The following is a 25,709-nucleotide window of genomic DNA, read 5'->3' on the forward strand; positions in this document are numbered from 1 at the left end:
CTCTGATGTTCTGATGGTACCTGGACGCGAGGTTTAATCGGTTTCTCTCGAATAATTCAAGTTCCCTCATGTAGCTACAGCAATAGTTAACTAACGACTTGGCTGGAATAAAACTGTTGAATCAGCAATATAGACCCGGGGGGGCGCCTGGGGCTGGTCCATTCCACGTGATGTCCATCGTGGCGGTGCACCCTCTTCTACTGCCAGAGAGGTTGCGAGTCTTGGATTTTTGCGACCAGAAACACTACGCTGTTACCAAGTTGTCTTGGTATGGTGCAATTGGCAAATAACCCCATACAAAGTTGTCAAGTCAAATGTCTTCGGAGAGCTTCTCAGGTCACACGCCTTCTGTCGAACTATCGTCAGAGCCGGGCAGTGCTCGGCAATTCCAAACAGTATTCCGCATATCGCCAGGTAAACGACAGACTCACATTTACCATTCAAGGCGACCCCATTCCAAGTCGCGGAGTGGCTGCCTGACGTGCAAGAAGAGGCGTGTTAAGGTATCGCAGCGCTGGAGAATGCACTTTAAGCAGCTGACACTTACTGAGTATAGTGCGACGAGCAACGTCCGAAATGTGTGAGGTGCACAAAGAAAGGCGTCGAATGCTCTTATGATTTCGAGCTGCAGGTCTCCTGTCAGAAGACGGACTATGTGGTATCCCCCGATTCCACTTTGTTTTCTCTTTCGCTCGAGACTCTGGCCCAGAGAATCATGCATACGTTGGACATGACGTCCCCCATCGGACAACAGATGGCCCCTAGGCAGTCACTCATTCTGACCGCATTTCAGCAATTTGTCAATGGATCAACTGAGACTATTCCGATCCGTGCCCTTCGAGAGAAGATGGAGACTGATATGATACGCATCTCGTTTGATGTGAGTTCCATTTTGGATCATCCGAACTAGCTACCCCAAAAATAACATCGGTCATCCCCAAGAATCCACACCTCATGTATACGGTGCTGGCCGTGGGCATGCTGCATCTTAATAGGTTCAACCCCAGCAAGGAGAGATCGCTTGCAGAGACGTATTTCTGGCAAAAAGCAATCAACCTTTACCAGCGAGAACTGTCATCAAATGTGACGCAAGAGAACGTGGACGCTCTGCTCTCTTCTTGCATGTTCATGGGCGTAGCAACGGTGTGTCCGGAAAATTTCAAAACCGAAGAATCATGGGTCCTCACAAACCGACCCGAAGCCATGAACTGGCTCTGTCTTCAAAGCGGTCTCCAGTGCATCCTAGCCCTTTCCAAACCTTACATATCCAACAGTATCTGGGCATCTGCCTTTGAAGAAGTCAGCCAAGACGAGGGTGGCATCTTCGATCTGGGGGGCATACAAGGGCGGGAGGGAATTGACCCGGATATTGCAGCTTTCTGCTGCTTTGACGATGAGACCACGAAAGACAATAATGTCTATTATACGCCGGCACGGTATCTGACTAGCTTGATGCTGCTAGAGCGTAACAAGCGCAATGCCTGGAGGTGTGCATCGTTCATGGGGCGACTGGATTGCCGCTTTCTTGATCTTGCGAGGATACGAGACCCGGCGGCTCTGATCCTCCTGTCGCATTGGATGGGGCTCATGTGTTTATTATCGGAATGGCAGCCATGGGTTGAAGGGCGCTTAAGGAAAGAGTGTGTGGCGATTTGCATGTTTTTGGAAAATAGCCCTGATCCAAGAGTCCTACGACTGTTGCAATTCCCTGCCGTCTCATGTGGGTATAGATCATTGGGTTCACAAGCGAGTCTACTTGGGTCTTGACAGCCCCCATCGCTCCTTTGCCAGGCATATCCTTCAAAGATTTGTCGAAGCCAGTTTCGTCTCGGGTGGGCGCGCGAGCCTGGTGATGGTTTTAATTGGGGTGCACTTGCTCGGGCGTGCTTGTACTGGAGAAATGCGCTTATTGGTTTTCTCGATGGGCCAGCTCGTTGAGCGCGATTACTTTGTTTGAGGCTGAAAAGTTCGATTGCGGAACATGTTCCTCTTATGATCTCGGTTGAGGATGATGAAGCTCGTGCTTTGGATACGGCGCGGTTCCGGACGCTGAGAGGTTGCCAGGCCTACGATGGCGACGATTCGAGGAAGCGAAAACTGAAGAAGCAACGTCTACGATATGGATTAAATTGTGCGTATTACTAGTGTGAGCCAATAAAACCAATGGAGATTGTTCAGTCAGTATCTAGAATGATATCAGGGAGCATAGAGACTGGTTTTTGTATTTATTTCTAGACTATTGTCAAAATATTACAGCAGCAGTCTCGTCATCTTTAATGAAATATAGATGGTCGCTGATTTAGTATCGCAGCTGCTCAATCATCTCGGGGGGAGTTGAGAAAAGCACATCTCTCATTCAGCTTCTGGTCTTTGATGACGGGGTGCGCTTTGTCTCCATCGAAGGCAGATAGACCTTCATGGGGGCCGCCGATCACGAACACGTGCGTCTCATTGTCCCCGGGGAAAGCAATGTCAAACCCTTGGAAAGTGTCTCTCCCATGGAGCCCCGGCTTCCCCGTGGAGGCGAATGTTGACCATGATCGAGATCCACGGTCTCGGAGGGCATAGTCTTCCCGAGTCGGGTGGAATGGGTAGCCATTGGTGTCGTAGTGTGATAAATTCCCAAAGATGTACGCGAATTCCGACGTGTGGATGACACCATAGCCAGTTTGATTTTTAACTACAGCCAAGACGGGCTCTAGTATGGTCTGGTTCCAGTCGTATAGGTACACGGTGTTACCCGCAGCGGCGATATGCTCGGCATACCATGTCGGTTGACATGTCATGATAATATCTCGGAATATTCTAGCTGAGCGGTAGAATTCACTTGAAAGGCCTGCTTTTTCGTTCGGTGAGAAATCAGATACTGGATAAAGTGACAGCAGCTGCTTAATGTTCTCTTCCGAGACATGGTCGACATAGGAAGATATGAACTTGTAGGTGTCCTCCGGTGTCTTGATCGTTGTGTCGGTAAAGAAGGAAACGTCGTCCTGGCACCATCCGATCATGGTGGTGACGTTGGCAAACCGATGCTCCTTGATTAGATCCGATGGTGCAGCAGGAAGAAAATCTCCATCGACAGCCGGAAGCCAGATATCGCCAATGTTGACATTGTCGGTGTATGTTTCGAGAGAGGCATTGAGGACTTTCTGCATGTCGAAGTCTCGCAAGCACTTCACGGTTTCTTTGGAATGCACGCTTGATGTGTTGCATCCCACATAGTCAACCACCCTCTGCATAGCATTAATGGTAAATTCACCAGTGATGCCGGGCTCCAGGGCTTGGCTCTCGCAAATACCCTGGTGAAAGGGAGCTGGCTTGCTCCCACCGTATGCCATGATTTGCATGCCCACGGATAAACCTACTTTGGCGTCAATAACACTGGCAGAATTGTCAATTGAGAATTCAAACATACCTCCAGATGACTGGCCAAATATGGTGACCTTCTTGGGGTCGCCTCCAAAGTATCCGATATTTTCCTGTATCCACTCAAGGGCGAGGCGCTGGTCCCGCAATCCCGCATTCTCGGAGCCTTCCTCCTTTAGAGCATCCGATTGAGCGAACCCAAAAACTGTAGAATGTTAGTGACTGAATTCCTTTTCAGGGCACAGCTGGACAAAACACGAGTCTTACATCCCAAACGATAATTCATAGCCACATGAAGCACAGGCAAAGCATTCTGCACCGACTCCAGAATCAAGCCGTCGGGGCGGATGGTGATCTCCTCATTTGACCCTGTCCAGAAGCTACCGCCATGGAGGTAAGCCATGACCGGCAGCTTGTCGTAGGAGGTCGTCCCCTTTGGCCGCGCCACATTGAGATTGAGACAGTCCTCGGAGATGTTAGTAATATTTCCAAGTGAGATTGGAAGAGTCCATTCTCCCAGCTGCTGAGGACATGCTGGTCCGTATGACTGGGCATGAATAGTGCTCCCAGGCTTTGCGACATATGGTCGTGGAGGCTTAAAGCGATTTGTGCCACCGGTATCGAGGCCATAGGGGATGTTGAGGAACACCTCGATGTCATTGCGATCGAGGCCTTTATAAGTAATCTCCCGCTGTGGGTCTACCACTACCGGAGTGGCAGTGGTCTCAACAGCCCAGGCTGCGACAGCCACGCTTAGCAATGAAAACAACATGGCCAGTCCAAGTTGTATCGGGTGGACCCTGAAGAAACGAATTGTTTGGACAAACTCCGGGGAAGATCTCGTTAGTCAGCGGGTCGCAGATCGTGGCACAGGAACCTGACCCGCTGTTTGTTTCCGTTTAAGCCCATAATGGGGCGCAATTACCCCAGGCAGATTCTCCCCTGGTTGCTCATCCTTCCAATGTCCACTCATTTTCATTCCCTGTCCCACTTCCCTTCATGCTCGGACCCTCAACCCTCTTACTCCCAACCAAATAAACACACCACAATGAGGATAAAGCCTTCCGCTGGTCGAGGGTAACCAGCATGGAGGGGAGCATAATTGCCAAGGAATAAAAGAATTCGATGGCGAAACGCCATCGGATTGATGTTGAAACCCATCTGATGTGATGCTGAATCCCTTTGATTCAAAGTCGGATCCGTTAAGAGTAGTGGTGCAAGATACTCATGCCCACCCTCGAAAGACCATACTTAACCCCTCCCCGCTTCTATGAAAATGAGTTCTCTCACAGTCATCACGCCGACCTCCACACTAATAGCATCGACGTTTGATTGTATAGGGGCGAGTCGCACGACATGCAGCCCTGACTCCGACCTTTGCGCCAGGATGACCGTATCATCCGCCAGTGTCCTCTCGTCTGCAACGGCGAAAATGCGATTGCTGATGATGTCGCCCATTGGATTTGGAAGCAGGAAATCCTCGATTCATCGGAGGGTCCAAGTCGGAAATGCGCTTTTGATTGTGCCTTTGATTGGTGGGTATGACGCCAGATTTGACCTGTTCATGCAACTTCTACTGGGATCGGCGATGAGGACCAGGTTGGGGAAGCCGCCAAGCTGGATTGACTCTGCATAGGCTGTGTCCAGGATGCGAGAGAGTTTCTATAACAGGTTAGATCATGCGCTGCAGGTATGGACAGGGGGGGGTATTGTTTCTGACCAGTCCTGGTATATGGTACAAAATAAAACTGATTAACGGCCTTCTAAAGTTTCTTGGGGAAGGGTAAGTCCAAAAGGACTTGGAGCGGACGCAAATCTTCATTTTTATTATTCAATGTAAGGGGTTCCTGTTGGTTTCAAGGCGCCCCACTGCATAACGTCCTTGTCCGCTGGTTGTATTCGCGAGTGAATTTCTGTCTCCCGGCATCCTGGTTTTTAATCGGGGCGCAGCAGAATAGCACAATGTATCTGCCTTAAAATAGTACACTTTGCTGCATATCGAAAAAGTGCAACAAGCACTCTTGAAAAGAATCCTAAAGAGGCTAAAAAAAATTGAACGCTGATCGTATCTGCCGAGGGTACAAAATGGGGTATGGAAGGACGATAAGAACAAGGCACGGGTACGCGCTTAGAACGAGTTGAAAAAATCAGGTTTTGTAGTCACGGCGTAGCGCCCGCTGGCTCGTTTGGTAAGGCCTGATAATGCCTGGGTAGTGAGCTGTTTGAGGCGTGCGTGGAGACCGAAGGCCGGCCTTCCAGCTTCAAAGAAGAGTCGGGCGCATCTAGGGTTGGGACGGTGGTGCCGCTGTAAGTCTCGAGAGCATCAAATACGTGCCCAAAAACCTGGCTATCAACGTCTGAAGCCCATAGAAAGTCGAGGTGTTCGTATGTGGGGATAGGTTTGGCCACTGTTCCCCGCGGCAAGCCTTGAAGCATCACATTAATATCAACCAGACTGTCACTGTCGCCGTACAAAAGGATGATAGGAGTCTTGATATTACGGGTCGGGTACTTGACGGGTTTGTAGAATCGCTCGTTGGTTGCAATGCTGAAAGGGGAATGCAGTTCATCGTCGAAGAACTGGAAGTTCCCATTGCGGATGATCTGGAACCAATGAACAACCGACTTGGTGCTCGTGAACGAATAGAGATGCATGTAAGCAGCCAGTTTCTGGACGCGAGTGATATTGCGACAACGCCAATTGAACAGAACCGACAGCGCAGTGTCGATGATCCGGACGTAGATCGGCGGGTAAAGAATCATTTGCCACATGGTCGTCGACGAAAGAATGCTGCGTCGGCCGAAGAGCAGGAACAAGAAGTCTGGAGAGGCCTTCATGAGGGAATCGACAATGCGATTTCGCAGGCCAGATGGCGCCATGGCAGGCGCCAAGGCGACGAAAACATCGATCTTCGAGTTGAGCACCGGGTGAATAGAAAGGGTCGCAAAGGCTTGCGCGGTACCCTGGGAGAAGCCGATGTACGAAAGAGAAGGTTGGCCTGTCACTTCGAGAATGTATTCGATGCTGTTCGGGATGTCATGAAAAGCGAATTCGTCGATCGAGAAGTCCCAGAACTCGTTGGATCCCGGCGAAAATTGGATGGACTTTTTCGCATACTTGTTACCGCGGTTGTTACCGAGCCATACATCGTAGCCTTTCTCTACCAGCTGGAAAGGGAGACACCGTTGCTCATTGGTCAAGGCCACCCAAACTTCACTCGACATGAGAAGGCCATGGTGCAGATAGACGACCTTCTTGCGGATTGTGCCAGGGCCTTGGTTAGTTCGGATATTCTCTTCTCCCTTTCGGTGGGGAAGTCGGTGTAAGCCAAGAAGATATCCATCTCTTGTCTGTACGATGTGTTCCTCGGCCTCATACCCGAAGAGCGAGCAAATCTCAGTGAAATCCGATGCAGCAGCAATGGAGGAAGCAAGGATTTCCTCTTTCGATCGTTTCTCATATGCTTCGTTCTGACTGACAACATTGAAGATTGATTTCGATTGCTCATAGCAGAATCGAATGATCGGCGATGCTTTAAGCTGGTCAGCGCACCCAGTCTGTAAAGCCCAATCGGTCGACTTACGAAGGCAAAAAGTGATCAAATGGATGACAGCCTCTAGTGCCACCAATACCAGTGACCCGAAGAGGGCCAGATACTCATACCTGGAGAATGGACGTTAGCTGCCACTTATCTTTCCAAGGTGTCGCGAACTATGGAGATGCCAAGGTACATACCAGAACAGCCTCCCGATCAGAGGAACTCTCGCCATGATGTATCCCAACTAGCAGTATGCCATGCATATGTTTCGTAGAAAGGCTGCGGATATGTAGATGAGCACAGAATAAACATGAAGATGTAAAAGAAGTCACTAGCGCGACGTCATTCCAAATAAAGGGAGTGACATGTGAAAGCTGCTGACTCATCCGGGGTTACCCAGTCCGGAGTCGACCAATCAGCGCCCACTCAAATGATCGCCCAAAGTTTTGCCGCTCTACAAAACACGACGAGCAACGCGGGATTTGGGCAATCTCCAGAACCAGCCATGCCTAGCTCATGCAATGACATAAGTAAGTCCTTCAGCCGGACGAGGAGTCCGAAATGATAAGCTGCCTGCGCCGGTAGCTCTCCAGTCTGCAGATGACCTGACCACAAGCTACAGGAGAAGCGCTGGCTCAATGCCTACAGGAGTCGGACTGCATTATGGTCCAGCGACACACCCCGCGAGAGTGCCTGGCCTCTCCACTGGCCGAGCAACTCCCTACAAAATGCCAGCAACTATCGAAAGGATTCCGCGATTGCAGGTTAGTGCTGCCTTCTCTCATGCGGGCCCGTCAGATGGGGACGGGTGGAAAGAAAGACGATGGCTGATGTTTTACGATCCATGCAGGCGCGGAATGATCGATATGCGCAAGCGATTCCGAGGAAATCATCCTATGCAGAACTCTAAAGAACTAGCTGATAAGCAGGCAAAGTCGGAGGGGCAGTTGTATGCCGGGAAGCCAGCGTACCAGTCTGTCAAGGAACTAAACGGCGACGAGGTGCAGATGGACCCAGAGAAGACTCGTGGTCTTTGAGGCCTTCTCATCAGACACATTATGAATCGGGTAACTTGTGGAAGCAAGGCCTCGGGTTACTCGGATTATTTGTACCATCAACGTGCGGAGGATATTCTGCTTCATGCTGGCATGACCCGGAGTTATTTTATTGGTTCACTTTTTAGATTTACTTGGTCGCAAATCAAAGACACTCTCAACTACTTTACGCAGGGTACCTTGTCCTGCCTACATTCCATGGTTTACAAGACACTTGGTCGATTGGATGTGAAGGATATATTATCACAAGAATGGGGGCGTCATAATACTTGCACATGATCATCGACGGCACAAGGAATAAGAGATCTACTGTGTCTTCTTGGCATTGTCGGCGATGGGTGCCGAGTACAGCCAGACAACAACAAAGGCCAAGAAGCCTCCGATGACCGACCACAGGCCGGCGATCCAAACCCATCCACCGCTAATCGCCCAGCTGCGAGGATACTCGTCGTGCGCAAAGTGACGCACGGTGACCTCGTGTTTCTCCTCGATGTTGGTGAGGAAAGGCCGCTTGTAGTTGACACGGAAAGAGAAGATACCGTGCTGATCCGGCGTCACAAACTGGGTGCTGTACACAGTACTAGTCTCGGTGCGGGATGTGGGCTGAAGGGCCAGACGATGGAAAGGAGACAGCATAGTGAATTCGAGCTGCAGCTCGTCGCCAGTGGGAAGCTCGAAGGGGACCCATTTGTCATAAACGTACTCCGAGACCTCAATGCTGAAGAACTATGGTTGCGGGGAATGCGGTCAGTAAGAGTGATCATAGTACACGAGCCAGTTTGGACGTACAGTCTCATTCTTGATACGGTAGATCTTGGGGTTCAGATCCTCAGCAGCCACTTCGCCATCGGTGGCCAAATGGTGTTCAATCTTGCCAACCTTCAGGACACCAGTCTCCTTGAAGGTCCAACCGGTCAACTGCTTGGCGAACTCGCGGTTAGCAGTGGAGACCTTCTTTCCATTGGGAGCCTTCACAGACGCCGTGAACCATTGGTTCTCGAGTGACTCGACAGATCCGAGGACTGTGAAGCGAGCAGAGTTGCGAGATTGCAAAGCTGAAATAATATTCAATTGAGAGCCAGTGGCCTCGATATCCTCGGGAGCTGGAGTCTCTTCCTTAGGGTTGTAGGCATAGGCGGTCGCGGGGGCTTTCAGGATTGGCATGAGGAGGGGAGAGTCGCTGCCGAGAGTCTGGGGAGCAACATTGGGGAAGGCGACAACGCCCTCACCATCGAAGAATGCCTTGACGTCAGAACGCAAAGCATCGGGCCGTTTGAGCAGAAGAACGTTATGTTTCTCGGAGGCCGACAGGGTATCGTAATTGAAGTGGTCGACAACAACGGCGGAACGGTCATTCGAAAGGTGCACATCAACTTCGAGAAGGAGGGAGCTGATGGAGCTGGAGGTGGCGGACTTTCCAGTTAGAGCGAGGATAACGTTACCGTCCTTGTCCAGGAAATCAATGATGTGCTTTGGAGTCAATGCCGGACCGAGGCCTTTCAGACTAATGCGTCAATAAATGCGTAGCAAGGTTCAAAGAAAGAAGCCTTACCTTTGGATTTTGGTGGGAGAATCAGAAGGTGATCGTAAGCTCTTTCGCCATGTGCGAAGAGGGACAGCTTGTCACTCTTGGGGGATTCGAAGGTCAGGTCATACCCTCGACCTGCAATTGAGGTTAGAAGGTTCCTATTAAGAGGTCTGCTAGCTCCACTGACCTTCTAAATCAGACCAAAGTGTTGAAAAACTGCTCTTTTCTGTAGATTCGTCCAAAACGACAAGCAGGCGGCTGCCGGAGCTACTAAGAGCACTGACCGTAGCCAAGAAACAGACCAGAAGAAAGGCAAGGCACCACCGCATCTTGGAAAGAAGTCCGCACAGCGGAGCGGGACACCAAAAGAGAGAAGGAGGGAGCGAGGTGGTGGGGGTGAAGGAGGAACCTTGTGAATTGCGTGTATAGATAGAAAGGGCGACGTGTTAATCGGCGGGCGCCAAGACTTCGAATCTCCGTCGCACCTCACGTCCTCCCCACGGCCTCCCGAATTTGAACCCATCCTGCTTCCCAACAGCTTCGCGTTCCCGATTTGCAAGTCAAATTACCACTGTGTGGCCATTTGTACAACCCGGATTCATTTCACTGGGCAATTGTCGTTTTTAGGCCTCCGCAAACCGCCGTCGCGCCCGTCGAAAACCTCTCCCAAGACCTTCCCGTCGAAAGCCGACCCTATTCAACCACCATGTCTACCCCTCACTTCTGGTCAACTCCCCTGCGCTACCTGCGCTGGGCCTCCCACGAGAAGCCCGCCATCCTCTTCTCTCTTATCATCGGTACCACCGGCCCTATCGCCCTGGTCAGCCTGCCCGCCATTCGCCGTGCGTTCGGTGACGTTGATCCCAACCCCATTCCTCTTTCATACCCTGGTGAGTAGTCCTGAGTCCTCGAATTTTAAGATCCTTGATTACAGAGGGGCTTTGCCGCCGGAGAACTCGAGGCTAATTATTGGTATCCAACAGTCCCAACCGGCCCTCGGGTGAAGCCGCAGGGCTTCGAAGATGAATAAATGGGTACGGAAAGCTAGCGATGACAGACTGACATACGGAGTCTGAAGTCCTGGTCTTGATTTAAGGAAGCATTGGTTGAAATTGAAGGACAAGCTACCGGGCAAAAATCGCTATCCGTCAAAAGCGATCTCATTTTCAGTCATCTTCTGCTAGAAGGCGTTTTGATACCAATATCTTGCGTGTATTGGCCTCAGGCAGTAGGTCCCGAGGTCTCTATCCTGCTGTGTATGTACTATGTTTTGAGAGTGATCATATAGTCGACATCCGAGTCGTTTCCTCTGTTTCGTTCACAAATTGCGATATGAGCCATCCTACGAGCCACGCTAGATGGCTTACAAGCTCGTAGAAACTGTAGCGTTGAGAAGGTCAATCGTACTAATGGTAGTAAATGTCATTTTAGTAGGCATCTCATGCCTATCTAGGCTAGGTCGCGGTATACTTCTAATTGAACATAGAGCGAGCAGACAGAGGCGACTGCGATACTTGAATGGTACCGTTCAGCCGATCGGATCGATCATGCTCACGCCACCCGCAGCGTAAGACGTAATGACCCTAGTTCCACAAGTTGGTATTGCAACTCAGATCAAGACCAAGCTCGACGAGGAACCATAGCCCATGCACGTCCGGGATGACGGGCAAGACGTTGGGCACGCGGGATTGCTGCGAACGGGCCCTGGTCGAAGCCAACCACAGCACGATATAATTAGTTCGGGTTGAATGAATTTTCTTGTGGGAGGAGTTGACCAAGCCATTGTAGCCTTGTAAGCATCCATAAATAAGATTCCATTGACTAGAAGGCATAGTCCTGCTGTTCATCTAGGCGGTTCCGAGTTCTTGGGATATATATGACCAGTGCTGGTGAATTCGAGGCGGTACGACGTGAAGCATTCTGACATCTGAAGGGAAATATTGTCTTTTAGGAATAAGGCCAAGCTTTCAGTAGCAGTAATAGCTAAAAACTCGCTCTAAGCCGGTAGACATACTAGGTTGTTGTCGCTCAGTTCTCTCATACGAACACAAGTGCTAACCGCGGCTGTTGAACAGCCAACTCAAACCCCAGTGTTAGGGTCTAACTGTCTAACTTGCATGCTCATGATGTCTACTTCGCTGGATGAAGCAACTACTTGAAGCAGTAGCAATGCGGCCTTGAATGATTCGATTTGAGATTGAGACATGGCATTGGGGAATAAAGAGCTTGCCGCCATTTGAATCTACATACAGACTACATCGCAAAACAGACGTTTACAGGTTCAATGTGAAAGGTTTAGCTCTCAAGGAAGGTCCAATTTCTCTTGTAGAACCAATCAAAGCGTCACTCACAGAACGGTTAACGCCGGATATGCTCATATCTACATGTTCATCAGCAACGCTATATCAAAGCAATCTCTCCGACAGCCGAGGTCCACAAAAAGCAAAAATGACACTGGCTGTATGCCCCTCCAAAACAACCCACAGAACAGTATAAAAATTGCGAGAAAACATCCTGTACACCGTCAAGAGCCAAAAACCAAATCAATACCATGGGAAATCAATCAACGCAGAACCCCGATTGGCGAACATCTGGAAAGCCAATATTGCGAGAGGACCATTAAGGGAACTCGAAATCAGAAGAGCCACCGAGTTTCAAGAAAATCGATCAACATATCATGCTCCTAATCCTAACCGGCCAGCTGCACAATAATGCAGGGTAATTAGATGAGGAAAGCAGCCTTCCAGGGAACAAACTCAGGTTGAACAAGAGTGGAGAGAATGATGTCCAGGAAGGGAGATAGGTAGAGAGAGAGAACCAGGGAAGCTGCGTGTCCAACGGATCATGAAGAGAAGAACCTCACGGAATGAGACGTTCTGGGTCGTGTCACAGAAGAGCTCTTCTCGGGTCCAACGAAGTAGCAGTCGACGAGCGGCACAAAGTGGAAAGGATATCCGGGTATATAGATTGCAAAGGAAAATAAACACACATTTTTAGGTGGTCGTCGAAGTCGTCACAGTCCCGGAAATCCCAGCACCAGTCCAGGGCGGAAAATCAACAAAGAATTCCATCCAGAGGGCCTCAATAGGAATGGGAGTGGTATGCAATCATCATGCAATGCACGAGACATTGGAAAAAGGTCTCGACACCAGCTTTAGGTTCTCAGACTCTATCGTCGGCGGTGAGGGTCCCGGTCTCCTCTGGTTGCCTGCGGTCTACTGCGCTCGAACTCCGGAGTGTATCTTGGTTCCATTCCTATCCGGGGGTCTGGGGCAGTTGTAGAAGGGTATCCCATCCCGGTAGTCTGGGGAGGATAATCCGATTCGGTATCATAACCGGGGCCAGTGTATCTAGGGGCATTTCGACCACCACCTTCGTAGCCACCATAGCCGGAAGCTGTGTAGGTGTATGAAGGGTGGATATCAGCCTGGGTAACAATGGGCTGGGAAGAGCCCGCATAAGTGACCTGGGGTGGAGGGTAAGGAGCCTGGCCAGATCCATAGGGCGAGTGAGTTGAGCTGTAAGAAGCAGGAGGATTGCTGTATGGAGCACTTTGGGATCCAGAAAAGGGGCTCTGAGAGTAGGAGTGGGAGTGGTCCATGTATGGTTGCTGCGCAGGAGCAGCAGTGAAAGGAGTAGGGGAAGGCCCCTGTTGTTGGCGAACCTCATGGATGGCCGAAGCGGCATAGTTCGCTGAACCAGGGTTAGGGGTATGGTGTGACATGTTTACATCTTGGATGTAACTACCTCTCGGATAGCCTAGGTCAGCCCGACGGGCGACGTCTGCCTCCCAGCGAGCAGAATCCGCCTTCAAATCAGCAATCATCTCCTGTTAATCCAGAAGGTCCTTGGTCAGATGATGTTCCCTTGTTTCCCCGGCTGGGCTTATAGGTTGGTCGATTCAAGAAGTCTTTACTTACGGATGTGAGATTCCGATAGGCTCGGATGAAAAATCCTTGGCGACCCTGCGGTGCGCGTTAGTTGTGATGTTCCAAAAAGGGAAGAAAAAGAGAAATAGGATGACGGACACTGTGGTTTCCAGGTCGAACGAGTGCATCATTTCCAAGATAACGACAAATATCTGCTTGGATCACTTCGCGGGTGATTCCATCCCCTGGGATAAAGTATTCATTCTGACGGCCTGTCATAATGTGTCCTGGGGCAAAGAGAAATCCGGGCGAGTTCAAGGGAGCTCGTATCCAAGGGGTCTCAGAGAAGAAAGAAAATCCGGGAGATAAGAAGATCCTTGGAGAGTGTTGATAAATTTGGTTTTGGTGTGTCCTTGGCAGTAAGGAGAATATACAGTTCTTTCTTTTCTTTGTTTGTTTTCTATAGAGCGACCGGCAAAACAAAGATCCAGGGTCGAACAGTCACCACGTTATTGACTGCGAAGATTATGAAACCCGGGTAGGAATCAAGTTCAGGAAAAGTCCAAGGGGAAGATGGCCACGGAATGAATCGGATCCTTGTTTTCTTGTTTTTGTTCAGGTCGACGGAGACAAGAGAGTCAAATATGGTGTCCTTCCAGTGGGAAAATGTCCAGTATGTCCTTTGGGAGGGGTGTCCGTGCTGGTTGTCCTGGCAAAATCAAGAGTCCTTGAGGGGGAAAAGGAGTATCGAGAAAAGAGGTTCCTTGGGAGAGCCGTGAGACTAAATCAAGTCTGTGAGGCTGGGAGGAGAAGGGAAGCGGGATGGTCCTGGAGATAGATGTTGCGGCCTAACGTGAATCGATCCAGGAGTTTTACTTCCGTGGTATCAAAGAGGTCCAGGAGGAGAGAGGAAGAGGTTGGGAAGATGTGAAGAGAAGAGGGAAAGAAAGGAAGAGGGGAGGGGGGCGAACTAAAGTGGGTAAGGCGGTTGGGCCGTCCTCTTGGGCTGGTGCCACGACTCCCACGACTTCCCCCCACTATCAGAAGAAAAGCATGCACGGTCCAAAATGGCTTAGGGCCTTTTTAGTACACCCTGTCTAACTTCCTGCCTGTTGCCGAAGGTGAAAATCCAGACTCGCGCTGGTAAATCCCTTAGTCCCCTGGTCAGGTACCAAAGCCCGCGCAGACATCCTGGTCCTCTGTGTTTATTACTGATGGTCAGCCCCATACTCCCCGTCCGCAGGGAGTGCGAGGCAGTCTGTGCCAGGGTGACACCCCACTTCTCATTTTCCCCCCTATGGACCTTTTGGGACATGAGGCTACCCGGCTGTACATAGCTACCTAACGGAGTACAAGATTACACAGTGGCGAGGGTTGTTTCGGGGACTCATCCCGTGCAGGGCGAGAACGGTCAGACAAATGGGGATAGAAGGATTCGCATGGAGGGGGGAAGAGGTGTGGGTGATCCCACCATAGCTGTCTTTGTTGCAGAGAAAATGAAGCGACCAGAGCCAATCCGCATGGGAAGAGCCACTGTTGCCACCGAACCCGTAACAGGCGTTGGGCACGAATGCCTGAGCTTGGGCACTCGCAGAAGCCCCGTGGGCCACTCAGGGATCGGCTCTGTCAGACCGATCGAAGATCGTCCTTGCTTTCTTGGTTCTTATTTCTTTTTCGTTTCTTAATCTCACCGTCAGCCTTGATATTAATTATGTCATGAAATTGGTGGTGTTGTTGATATTTTGCAAAGCATACAATAAACCCCCCAGTACCTGGTTCGGCTGGATGTCACCATTTCAATCTGAACTGCATGGGGAGGGCTGACGGCTACGTGCCCGCACAGCGTAGATTGTAATCTTTGATGATGTCCGTCAAACTCAAACATCCCCAGGAGGCTTCTGGAGGAGATGTGATCCCGAGGCGTTCCAGGGCTGCTGTGATCCGGGATGGTTTGGGTTCTGGTGGGATCCACCCTGAAACTCTGTGTGGGAAACCTGAGGCTCTATTTCACGTGCCTACGCTAGACCCAATTCGGCGATTCCAGGGTCGCGCTTGCCTGATGGTTCCAGTTGCAGCTCCCTGATCTGGATTCCAGGAGCCTCAGCGAAACGTCCCATGTGCTCCAGCTATCACACGCCATGACGCAGCCTCAAGCATGTCATCTGCAGACCCACCGTCCCCGGAAGCCGTGAAAACATCCCGCTATACCCATCGCCATTTACATTTGTTGCGCCAGGGCTCGACGGCGACACCTTTGCGTACTATTGCTCATATCGACCTCGATGCTTTCTACGCACAGTGTGAGATGGTCCGTCTGGGCACGCCCCGGGACACTCCGCTCGCAGTGGTCCAATGGGGATCCCTAATTGCAGTAAACTATGCTGCGCGACCTTCGGGAATCACCCGCATGGTCTCTGCCTCCGAAGCCCGCTCGCTATGCCCCAATATCGTGCTGCAACATGTGGCAACCTTTCGCGAAGGTGAGGGTGGTCGATGGGCGTACCGTGATGGGTCGGCTAGGGATGTTAAGACAGAGAAAGTTTCTCTTGACCCATACCGCGCTGAGTCCCGCAAAATCCTGCGAACCATGGAATCTGAGCTGCAAAGATGGCGCACAGATGAGTCAGAAGGGGACTTATACCGACTAACTCAGGGTCTATCGGCTGGCCTGGAAAAGGCCAGCATTGATGAAGTCTTCATTGATCTGTCTCCGTTGGTCTATTGTGTCTTGCTACGGAGATATCCTGAGCTCCGGGTCAATGCGCTGGTTGAGAAGAGAGATGAGGCTCTCCCGCCTCCACCAACAACTGCGTTGGAATGGCACCCCGAAGAATGCTTGATTGATTTGGATACCCAAGAAAGCGAGGAAGATAACCCTGACTGGGATGATCTTGTCATGTTAACAGCGGGAGAAATCGTTCGATCCGTCCGGAAAGCCGTATGGGACAACCTCCAGTATACTTGCTCGGCTGGCATTGGCCGCAATAAGATGATCGCCAAGCTCGGAAGTGCCTGTAATAAGCCCAACAAGCAGACCTTGGTGCGAAATCGAGCCGTGCGGTCCTTTCTAAGCAGCTACAAGTTTACCCAGATCCGTATGCTGGGAGGAAAGCTAGGAGATCAAATAAAGTCCTACTTCGGAACAGACCAGGTGAGCGATCTTCTCAACGTGTCTCTTGAGCAGTTCCGAGCGAAGCTCGACGATCACACTGCAACGTGGCTGTATGGAATCATTCGCGGGGAGGATCGCAGTGAAGTGAATCCTCGAACGGAGATTAAGTCAATGTTGTCGGCAAAGTCGTTTCGCCCAAGCATCAACTCGGTCGAGCAAGCCGAGAAATGGCTTCGTATCTTCGCAGCAGATATTTATGGCCGACTTGTGCAGGATGGCATACTTGAAACCAGGCGCTTGCCTCGGGTTATAACTCTATACCATCGAGTCACCGTAATGCGTTCCCGGCAACTTCCCATTCCAGGATCCAGCTCAATTGACGAGGATACGATTTTTTCGCTCGCACAACAATTGCTACAGCAAGTTGTTGCTGATGGACAAGCATGGCCCTGTTCGAACTTATCACTAAGCGTAAGCAGCTTTCATGATGGCATCACCAAGAATAAGGCAATTGAGGATTTTTTGGTCCGTGGTGACCAAGCCAAGTCTTTGAGTCATTCATCTAGACCCCGCGAGCCTGACTCTCCGGATGAGCAAGCGTCGGGACAAAAGAAACAGAGAGTCGACAACGGCGGAATCAAGCGCTTCTTCAACCAACAAACCTCGTCTGAACATATGGCTGTGGCCGGTGAGGGCATTCCTGGTCAAATAGAGTCAGACCCAGGCCATGCAGATTCAGGCCCTGCACTTCCTAATACACCTGAGCCTCCGCAAGATTCGCTAGAAATACCGCATTTCTTCTGCGAGAGATGCTCGCAATCTATTTCAGAAATTGAGAGGGAAGAGCACGATGATTGGCATTTTGCTAAGGACCTACAAATGCAAGATCGGCAAGAAGCAAGGTCTTCTCAACCACTACCTCGACCTGCTGCTAGCTCGAAGCCATCAAATCCCCGGGGCCGGGGTGGTCGGGGAAGACGGAGAAAGGCCAAATGCGGCTGGCATTCTAGTTAAGAACCATCTATCCTATTTCATTATGACCATATTCTCCTGGTATACATTAAATGAAGACTATTAGCGATCATCAGGAGTTTTATTGCCACTTTGGAAAGGGATGGCCAGTGGATCCGAAGAGGTTAATCCAGTGCAACCTCTTGAAGATAATCTCTCGGGCTATACCTGCATACCTGCATACACACAGAGGCTGCAGCCTCGTCAACGACTCCTTTGCAGGCAATCCCCCATATTTCACGGTCTCATTTTCACCCATTTACTGCTGCCAGAGCACTAGCGGAATCATTCCACTTACTGTCTGCGAAGTGGTTCCAGATGCTATAATCCAATTTGGCACCCTTGATTGCCAAAGGTGGCTGCACAATTCATTGTACATGTCGATGAAGGCCAGCCTAGCTTCTCTGGGATAAGGGGGAGCTGTATGGTCGGTGACGAAAAAACGGTATTGAGGGTGTTTTTGCCACCGCCGTACAGTGGCACCTCAAAAGTATTTAAACCATAGTACTTAGCTCCACTATATTACATAATTTTCTGCCTGTCCAAAACTTCCACCCCTTAATATTTCTCGCTAATATTTTGTATATCACCCATCGTCCTCAATAACAACCTTTACACAGTGTGGCATGGTTTCAGCTAGATTGGTAGACACGCATTTTGTGCTGTAGCAAGCAATTATTCCTTAGTTTTATTATAGCGCGACTTTACGTGAAGTAGGCGGTATGCGATATAGGTAGGCGGTATACAAGGGCGGTGTGGGCCGAAAGTACTATGGTTCAAATACTTTTGAGGTGCCACTGTAGAAGTCCATTGTCACATCTTACATTCGCTAATTATTACTAAAGATCATCTTGTAGAATGACCTTTCGCGATTTCTGTCAAGTTGACGGTAGTGGTCTGCATGCTAGTGGATCGTTTTTGCTAGCAGTGTCAAAGCCCTGTAACTCCGTCTAAATAATCCCCTAAATTACTGAGACATAACGGTCTGGTACATAGAAAGACAGATAACATAAAATAGTTCGAGCTTACCACTTGTGGCAAATGATCCATTCCATCACATGGTTGTTGCCTCTCCTAACGTCATGCCCCAGCCTTGGCTTCTGGAATGGTTCGACCCAAACCTGTGCCTGACGTTGAACCATGGAAACAAACTCAACCTACTATATGTTGTAAACAAACATTTATGCTCAGCACACCTGGGAGCTGCTGCGATGATAACTTGAAACCATGGTCTTGTAGCCACCTGGTCATCACAATGTGATGTAGCGTGGGCAGTGACATCAGTGGCCAGCGGGGTCATCAGACATTGCGTTTCAGGGTGTCAGTTTGACAATTCCATCCTTCAGGTCCTCCCAGAGATCCCCACGATATTCCCTTACACGTAGCCAAATTGCACAACTGCCATAAACTCATTCCTGATATCTGGCGTGAGCAAAGAAAGCAAACCATTGGAATTCGGATCGAGCCGCGCCAGGCGATAAGGCCCAACCCCGCCGGGAAGCCCAGCGACGAACGCTGCCGTCAGGCTAAGACCCAGAACACCCACGAAGATTAACACCCGCGCGATTATCATCCTTCGATACCATTATAAGATCAATGACGTAACTGTCTGCCACAAGCAACGGGGATAATAGCAGCTTTGCTCTCGAGAATCCCCCTGTCTGACCCCACACCATGTCCCGCCGGCCACCCCGTCTTCGGAATACTTCGATGAGGAAGCGTATTCGATGGAACATGAGCCCTACGCGCGCTCTCGCCGACGAGAACGAGAATTCGAAGACGATGTCGATTACCGCCGCCGCCGCCGCTCAATGCCTCCAGAGGAGGAAATGGAGCGCCTGCACATCTCCTCCCAGCGTCCCCCGCCTATCCCGCGGGAGTATGTCCGCGATTCATATGCTATGCCTGCGGCACCTGTACCGCCGAGTCCACCAGGGCCCAGCACGAGGATGAGGAAGTCCAGGGAGGAGGCGGATAGCTATCTGGCAGGCCCAGATCGGGAGGATCCATACACTCGACCTGAGACGCCGCAGGCCTCCTCGAACACGTGAGATCGAAGAAGACACCTTCGTGGAGGAGCGTGAGGTTCGAGGCGGGGAGACGGCACCGCGTGCCGAGAGATATAGAAGAGGACGAGCTTGTGGTGGAAGAGCGGGAGAGGAGGGGAAGCCGAAGGCCTCGTTTTGAAGAAGAGGACGTGCCCCCTCGAAGGCGAGAGCGGGGTTCACATCGCGGTTATGATAGCGAGCTCGAAAGACGAGGAAGCAGGCTGGAGGATGATCGCGACGAGATGGTTTCACGATCCTCTAAGCGTGGTCACAGACCTCGTCGGAGAGAACCAGAGCTTGAAGAGCTGCTTGACGATGACCCGGCCCCCGAGCTAAGATCCGTCGATCCTATAACGAAGCAACGTATCATGCAATGGCAAGATCAACCCGGCCCCGATGAGATAGAGGAGGAGGTGCGTCTAGAGCGTCGAAGCCGCCGGAGTCCGCCAGAAGTAAAGCCAGGACGGCCTCCCCCACCGGGCGCCTTCCCCAGCGGGCAGGAAGAATTCATCGATGAGGAAGTTGCTCCTCGACCTCGTATACGCCCGGGTTCTCTCCCAGAGGCTATTGAAGATGAGGAGATCATGATTCGGCGAGATGAACGCAGCAAGCGTAGAGGGAGTTCCGAACGAGATGAAGCTGTCGCAAGAAGAAGCAAACGCAATTCACCGCAAGAAAGAATGCGAACCCCTGAGGTCGTCATGCCTCCGGTTCATGAGGACTTCCCGCATCCTGAAGGTGAGAGCGACGGGTGACACGCATTATGACGAAGCGCTAACTAGCCTCTAGAGTATGAACCGAGTCGATTACCTCGAGCGCCTAGTCCAGGAGTCCCGCCAACGATCACAAGCTTCGAAGAAGTTGATGTTCGACGCCAGTAAGTCTTTTGTCGCTAAAATTTGCCCGGCCTTTAATTGACATTCAAAAGGAGTTCAAGAAGGGGCCGCAAGGCGGAAGAAGATATAGCCCTGGCGCGGGAAGAAGATGACGAGTCTATTTCGCCTACCAGTGGCCCAGTTGAATTTCACAATCCCTTCCCTCACGGAGATCGACCCCGTCGTCGTAAGCCCCGATCTCGCCGTGAGAGCGAATCGATGGCAGCCGGCAGTTCGCGAATTAGGGGCGCACGAGATGTTCCGCGCGAACTTGATGAACAGGAGCTAGACAGAGTGGTGAACGAGGATATTGTTCGAGCCCGATCTCACGTCGAGCATGATCCGCGCGATAGCGCATCACTGGTCGTTAAGAGTCGTAGTCGAAGAACACGAGACATGCCCGGAGGCTTCGAAGAGGACGATGAAGAGGAAGATGACGAAGAAGAGGAAGTAGAAATCCATGAAAGAAGCTCTCGAACTAGACCTAGAGGTAATGGTCATGTCCGCGATAGTTTGGATGAGTGGTCTGTTGTCCGAGCACCTTCAAAAGAGGATGCTGCCGAGATGTCAGGTGGTCTTGACATTGTCGAGGTTGCCCCCAGGGGTGCTTCCTCAGCCGACTCTCACTCTGAGGGTGATGATGAAGAGACTGAGCAGAGTGAACATACAGGAACTCAAGTCTCTAAGGACAGAGACGACGAGCGCTGGACTGAGATCACAAAAGACCTGGTCGTACGCGAGGCGATCGAGCGTCTGGGCTATGAATTCGAAGAAACTCGAAGATCATACTACATATTCTCGTTTCTCGAATCGGTATGCGGTCAACCCAAGAAAATTCATCCCATTGCACGAGGTACTGATTGGTCTGCTGTTAGCATGATATTGATGAGCTTGTCGAACTGTCCGATGTGATTCGAAAGGCCCGTCGTCGCCGAATCCGCGAAATGCAGCGTGAGAGGGCAATGCCCATTCCTCCAAGGCCAGCATCCCTGGTAGATCCTCGGATTCCTCTCCGTCCACGTTATGGAGGCGAACGTAGAATAAGAGAGCGAGAGTGGATAGTACCGCCATATCACTGAGACTTTTCCAAGCTCGAGGAGTGCTATAGGCCAAGGCGGGCAGGATTGCGGTAAATGCCGAGAAGTATATTATTCTACGAGGATTTGGTTTTCTGTATGCCAATCGCGATTTTCTTCTAAGGTTCTTCAGCGGCAAGCACACTTCCACTTGTTCTGTGGCGGCGCTATCTATAATCCCCAGAATAGATACCAAATGCCTGCGCATCGGCCTTTATTCTTCAAGTCTCCGAGCTCTTGCACAAGTACAAACAACTTCCTGCTCTTGCCTTGATTTTTTGGATCACATCCCACTGGCACGTACCAGAAAAAATGCCGTCTTCAGACACCGAGGTGGAGCGCGGCACACGAGGTAGTCTACGAAGCCAATTTCCTTGACTTAACTTACTTACCCTTCTATCTAGGTTCGATCCAGGAAGATCAAGGCACCACCGAAGGGGCCAGCGCTATTATTCCCGGGCGGCGCTCGCGGAGCTTTAGCAGATTCCACGAAGAACACTTCAACATTCGAGACCCAAAGCGTATTCAGTTGATCGACGCCATCAGCGATATCCGAAGACACGAGCTTGTGCCTTCGATCTTCTGGGCTCTTCTCAACATCTGCGATCTTCGTAAGCTCAAGAAAATCCGATCAGCTTGCGAATCCACCGGCAATGACTCTGTCGACTTTTGCTCCTATGCATGGGAGTGCGATGGCTTCTGCGCTACATGGGGCCCTTCCGAAACGATTCCCGAAACGAGACCTGAGAAAGACCATGGATTTATGTCTCAAGCTACGCGAAATGCAGCCTGCCTTCGAGACCGCCATCGGTGCGCTTTAACCGGCAAAAGAAACTTCCGCCTCGCCTGTATTGTTCCCTCCTGGGCACATGGCATTGTCCTTGATGAAATGCGGTGGTCAGGCGAGAGAACCGTCTGGAACACAATCTACGAATACTGGGACAGGGAAACCGCGGATCGCTGGTTCAAGGCTGCGTTCACCAGTCATCGGATGGGCGTGCTCCCTGTGGACAATTCGTCCAACCTCATCTGCTTGAACACCGAGCTTGCTCTGGCGTGGGAACTGGGTGTAGCTGCTTTCCGTCCGCTATTGATTTCAAACGAAAGGTCCAAACTGGTGATCGAGTTTCACTGGCTGGCCGTTGAGGATGTTAACTCTGGGGACTTCCTCGACGCAGAAACCGATATGCGCAAGGTACCAACGCCTACAAAGGGGTTGAGTAGCTACGAAGGATTATGTGCGAGACACCGGTATAGCAAGGGGAGAGCCCTCATCAAGACCGGTGATCGATTCTACCTCACCACCGATGACCCGGTGTTGCGACCGCTGCCCAGTTTCGATCTACTGGAGCTGTCATTCTACATGCGCCGCCTTATCGCTCTTTCCAACTGCAAACGCTCGTACCCTCATTGGCCAGCTGCAGACCAGGACTGGGTCATGAAGATGAAAAATGACCGACTCATAACAAAGGCCGGTATAAAGGGTGCTTGGCCGATTCAATGGTTTGGCTTTTCGGAAATCAAAGCAGGAGACGGCCCTGAGTGGCCTGCTGCTCGCCCAGAGAAATACCGGACTCCATCTCCTCCTCCCCTCCTCCTCCTCATGTGGACCAAGGGTCCGAATCCGGCTCCCCATATTATCTTTCGTGGACGGGATGGAAGAGAGCGACGGCGAAAACCCATCCCGACCAGGTTCCTCTGGGGATGGCTCACATGGTTGTCAACCAGACCTCAACTCCCCCTCGGGGTCTCTTCAACCAGCTTCTCCCTCCGAGCCAGCGTAAATGAAGGCATGTGCACGAATGTTGACGATCATGCATAATACCCGTGTCTCCCTGGTGATTTCAGAATCCGAGTAGCGATGTACAGGAGTGGAAGACCATATTGAGGCATCGTTTTTCGTTAGTAGGAAGTTGAATCTTGACCCGGAGCATTGAACGCTGTCACTTGTAGTGGTGTCCAGGACGGAGTACGCAGCGCAGTACTTCTAGTATATCCGCAGCATCCGTAGAATCCAAGGCTATCCAAGTTTCGATTCCGCATCCACCCATGAAGTTCGCCACCCGGGGGTCCAGATCTGCATGGCCGGAGTCCTTTTCCGACAGGACAAATCACATTACTGCGATTGCTCCGTTTCCAAGCTAGTTTCAAGCCACCCAACGCCCCAGGGATGGAGTGGGCACTTGAGTCAAATGTAAAGCAAGCCTAGACCACATCTAACCACTGACAATAGAAATCATACCACAGCCGACAGGACGAGTCCAATGCTAAGCCCCCCCTACGCACAGAGGAATCAGAAATACAGATGTCGATGCATCTGGCCCCTGGGCAATGCAGGCCGCAGGATTACATATTACCCCTGCAGCTGCCCGCAATACATTGCGGGCGTGTTTCAGGCACCTTAATCGCGGTGCAGGAACACCTTGAATCTCCGTGTCCCTGTTGACGTAGACATTTGTTGATATTGTGCTCGCCCATATCTGGATCTCTGGGGCTGTGTGGAGGGGCGGGGCCCAGGGGTTGTTTCGGAGTTCAGGGACCAGGAACGAGGTGCCTCTGAGTGGCCGATGAAAAATCTGTTACGACTGCGACAATTGGCTTTGCGCCGGAAGAATGATTTTGCTGTGGGTAATTGACGTAGTGGCTTTGCGATTTGGCGATCGGACATCGCATCGGTCTTGTTGGGTATTTGCACATGTATGATCGTCGTGAATTGCAAATTTGGAACATCCGGGTCCAACAGGGGAGGTGTTACGAATGATGAATACGTTGGTCGGTGAGAGTTCTAGAAGCATTCTGGTAGGACATAACAAGCCTAGTCCTACCACCAGAAAGCTCTCCAGAGGTCGCTCCACGGACGTTCTGGTCAAATTACGCTTGTGTCAAATTACCCTTGTGTGGAGGAGGTCCAATCTGACTTCATCAGATCCCGCAGGATCTCATTTGGTCAACGGAAGGGGAAGAGAAAAAAAGAAAAAAGAAAGAAAGAAAGAAAGGGGCAGGAGTATATCTCCCGAATTAAGTAGGCTGTGATTGGAGAATCGGAATAAGATGAAGAAACCAGGATAGGGTTTTACAAGCCTCAGGCTAAAGAGGATCGTCGTTGAACAACAATGCGCTCGGGGGCTATGAGCTAGCAGGAGGACGCGTGGGCTGCTACTCCGTATCCGTACAAGGAATACCGATCACTTCAAGACCATTTCGAGTCTAAGAGCAGAAAGTCAGCGGCAGCCCCTCGTCACAAATCGAGGAAACATGATCATCGGCTCTGGCGTTTAATGGACCGGGATCGGAGCAATCAGCATCCGCATGGCTATCTGCGGGAAGTGGACTGGCCAATAGGTGGTGGCTACGGTTGGCAGGCAAATTAGTTCCCACTCAGACCCGAGCTAGAGCTCGACATTTCCTTGATCGAGAAGGGGAGGGGCCGGCGGATCCTGGCTATGTCCAATGATGCACGACGCTGGGTTGACACATGAAAGTCTATCGAACGATCGAACTGCCCCGAGATGAGGAGGCCGGGCGGGCATGGGGGGGAAGGGTAGATCGTTTTGGGTCTTCATGGGAGATAGAAAGCCGTAACACCCGTTTTCTGGTAGTTGCGTAGTTAGCACCAAGTGGCATCCATAAAGCCCTCGAGTCTATAGATAGCAGACAAGGGATTCAAGGGTCCCTTTGTTATGGATGTGGCTTGCTCCAGTGTGGCTTCTGAGACACACCACCGACCGCTGCAGATCCACACATTACGTATGTCGTGCTTTGGCTTCCTTGTCACACAGAGTGCGACCCCCTAACCCAGGCGAGACGTAAATTGCCAGGGGATGAGCAAAGGTCGCCTAAAAGAGCTTCAAGGAGATGGGAATGCTGGTTTTTGAGGTCGTCCCCACTGCAAACCTTGGATCCGTGGAATCTGAAGGGTTTGGTTCCTGAGAGCTTCTGCTTCGATCCGCCATTACGGCCAATCTGAAGGTCCCCGGTGGAGTCGCATACCAATCTGGTATTTGGTTTACGCTGGGCCGCTTCGAAGCGTCAGGGGGGTTTGGGAGCACACAACCACGCTGGATGAAAGAACCTTAGACAGAACACGTAGAACAAAATAGTCCCGTAACGAACCCCAGGTAGGCCAACAAAGACACTTTAAGCCATCAGGTCGCACTGAGGCCAAGGACGTGTGCATAAAGTCTCCACTGCATGTTATGACCGTAATGCCGGGATGTTGAGCCCCGTGTC

General features: G+C 51.1%; 10 protein-coding genes across 10 annotated transcripts; 5 read left to right on the forward strand and 5 right to left on the reverse strand.

Moving 5' to 3' along the window:
• Positions 1–314: 314 nt before the first annotated feature.
• On the forward strand, positions 315–2,145 carry N7468_008154 (Zn(II)2Cys6 transcription factor domain-containing protein; the record flags this gene model as incomplete). Its single annotated transcript, XM_058477450.1, has 4 exons — positions 315–503; positions 557–880; positions 943–1,487; positions 1,968–2,145. 4 exons carry the CDS (start codon positions 315–317, stop codon positions 2,143–2,145), a joined length of 1,236 nt encoding a protein of 411 aa, XP_058327795.1.
• Positions 2,146–2,315: 170 nt separating this feature from the next.
• Positions 2,316–4,138, reverse strand: N7468_008155 (para-nitrobenzyl esterase; the record flags this gene model as incomplete). Its single annotated transcript, XM_058477451.1, has 3 exons — positions 2,316–3,361; positions 3,416–3,571; positions 3,634–4,138. The coding sequence occupies 3 exons, from the start codon at positions 4,136–4,138 to the stop codon at positions 2,316–2,318; spliced, it is 1,707 nt and encodes a 568-aa protein (XP_058327796.1).
• Positions 4,139–4,617: 479 nt separating this feature from the next.
• Positions 4,618–4,824, reverse strand: N7468_008156 (uncharacterized protein; the record flags this gene model as incomplete). The annotated part of the gene is made up of 1 exon (XM_058477452.1): positions 4,618–4,824. The coding sequence occupies one exon, from the start codon at positions 4,822–4,824 to the stop codon at positions 4,618–4,620; it is 207 nt and encodes a 68-aa protein (XP_058327797.1).
• Positions 4,825–5,526: 702 nt separating this feature from the next.
• On the reverse strand, positions 5,527–7,137 carry N7468_008157 (sterol esterase; the record flags this gene model as incomplete). Its single annotated transcript, XM_058477453.1, has 3 exons — positions 5,527–6,899; positions 6,951–7,030; positions 7,103–7,137. 3 exons carry the CDS (start codon positions 7,135–7,137, stop codon positions 5,527–5,529), a joined length of 1,488 nt encoding a protein of 495 aa, XP_058327798.1.
• Positions 7,138–7,410: 273 nt separating this feature from the next.
• On the forward strand, positions 7,411–7,942 carry N7468_008158 (PET191 family protein; the record flags this gene model as incomplete). Its single annotated transcript, XM_058477454.1, has 3 exons — positions 7,411–7,435; positions 7,528–7,669; positions 7,756–7,942. The coding sequence occupies 3 exons, from the start codon at positions 7,411–7,413 to the stop codon at positions 7,940–7,942; spliced, it is 354 nt and encodes a 117-aa protein (XP_058327799.1).
• Positions 7,943–8,266: 324 nt separating this feature from the next.
• N7468_008159 (dolichyl-diphosphooligosaccharide-protein glycotransferase) lies at positions 8,267–9,817 on the reverse strand (the record flags this gene model as incomplete). The annotated part of the gene is made up of 4 exons (XM_058477455.1): positions 8,267–8,686; positions 8,750–9,456; positions 9,513–9,623; positions 9,676–9,817. The coding sequence occupies 4 exons, from the start codon at positions 9,815–9,817 to the stop codon at positions 8,267–8,269; spliced, it is 1,380 nt and encodes a 459-aa protein (XP_058327800.1).
• A 377-nt stretch (positions 9,818–10,194) lies between these two features.
• On the forward strand, positions 10,195–10,518 carry N7468_008160 (NADH:ubiquinone oxidoreductase subunit NDUFA3; the record flags this gene model as incomplete). The annotated part of the gene is made up of 2 exons (XM_058477456.1): positions 10,195–10,378; positions 10,472–10,518. 2 exons carry the CDS (start codon positions 10,195–10,197, stop codon positions 10,516–10,518), a joined length of 231 nt encoding a protein of 76 aa, XP_058327801.1.
• A 2,139-nt stretch (positions 10,519–12,657) lies between these two features.
• N7468_008161 (putative transcription factor RfeG) lies at positions 12,658–13,636 on the reverse strand (the record flags this gene model as incomplete). The annotated part of the gene is made up of 3 exons (XM_058477457.1): positions 12,658–13,317; positions 13,409–13,453; positions 13,517–13,636. The coding sequence occupies 3 exons, from the start codon at positions 13,634–13,636 to the stop codon at positions 12,658–12,660; spliced, it is 825 nt and encodes a 274-aa protein (XP_058327802.1).
• Positions 13,637–15,512: 1,876 nt separating this feature from the next.
• Positions 15,513–17,483, forward strand: N7468_008162 (DNA-directed DNA polymerase eta; the record flags this gene model as incomplete). The annotated part of the gene is made up of 1 exon (XM_058477458.1): positions 15,513–17,483. One exon carries the CDS (start codon positions 15,513–15,515, stop codon positions 17,481–17,483), a length of 1,971 nt encoding a protein of 656 aa, XP_058327803.1.
• A 1,724-nt stretch (positions 17,484–19,207) lies between these two features.
• N7468_008163 (uncharacterized protein) lies at positions 19,208–23,301 on the forward strand (the record flags this gene model as incomplete). Its single annotated transcript, XM_058477459.1, has 4 exons — positions 19,208–19,527; positions 19,656–20,279; positions 20,469–21,304; positions 21,845–23,301. 4 exons carry the CDS (start codon positions 19,208–19,210, stop codon positions 23,299–23,301), a joined length of 3,237 nt encoding a protein of 1,078 aa, XP_058327804.1.
• Between the last annotated feature and the right edge of the window lie 2,408 nt (positions 23,302–25,709).

This window comes from Penicillium chermesinum, assembly GCF_028974085.1.
Source record: "Penicillium chermesinum strain IBT 19713 chromosome Unknown utg000006l:1.0-2335141.0:1.0-2336784.0, whole genome shotgun sequence".
Classification (NCBI taxonomy): domain Eukaryota; kingdom Fungi; phylum Ascomycota; class Eurotiomycetes; order Eurotiales; family Aspergillaceae; genus Penicillium; species Penicillium chermesinum.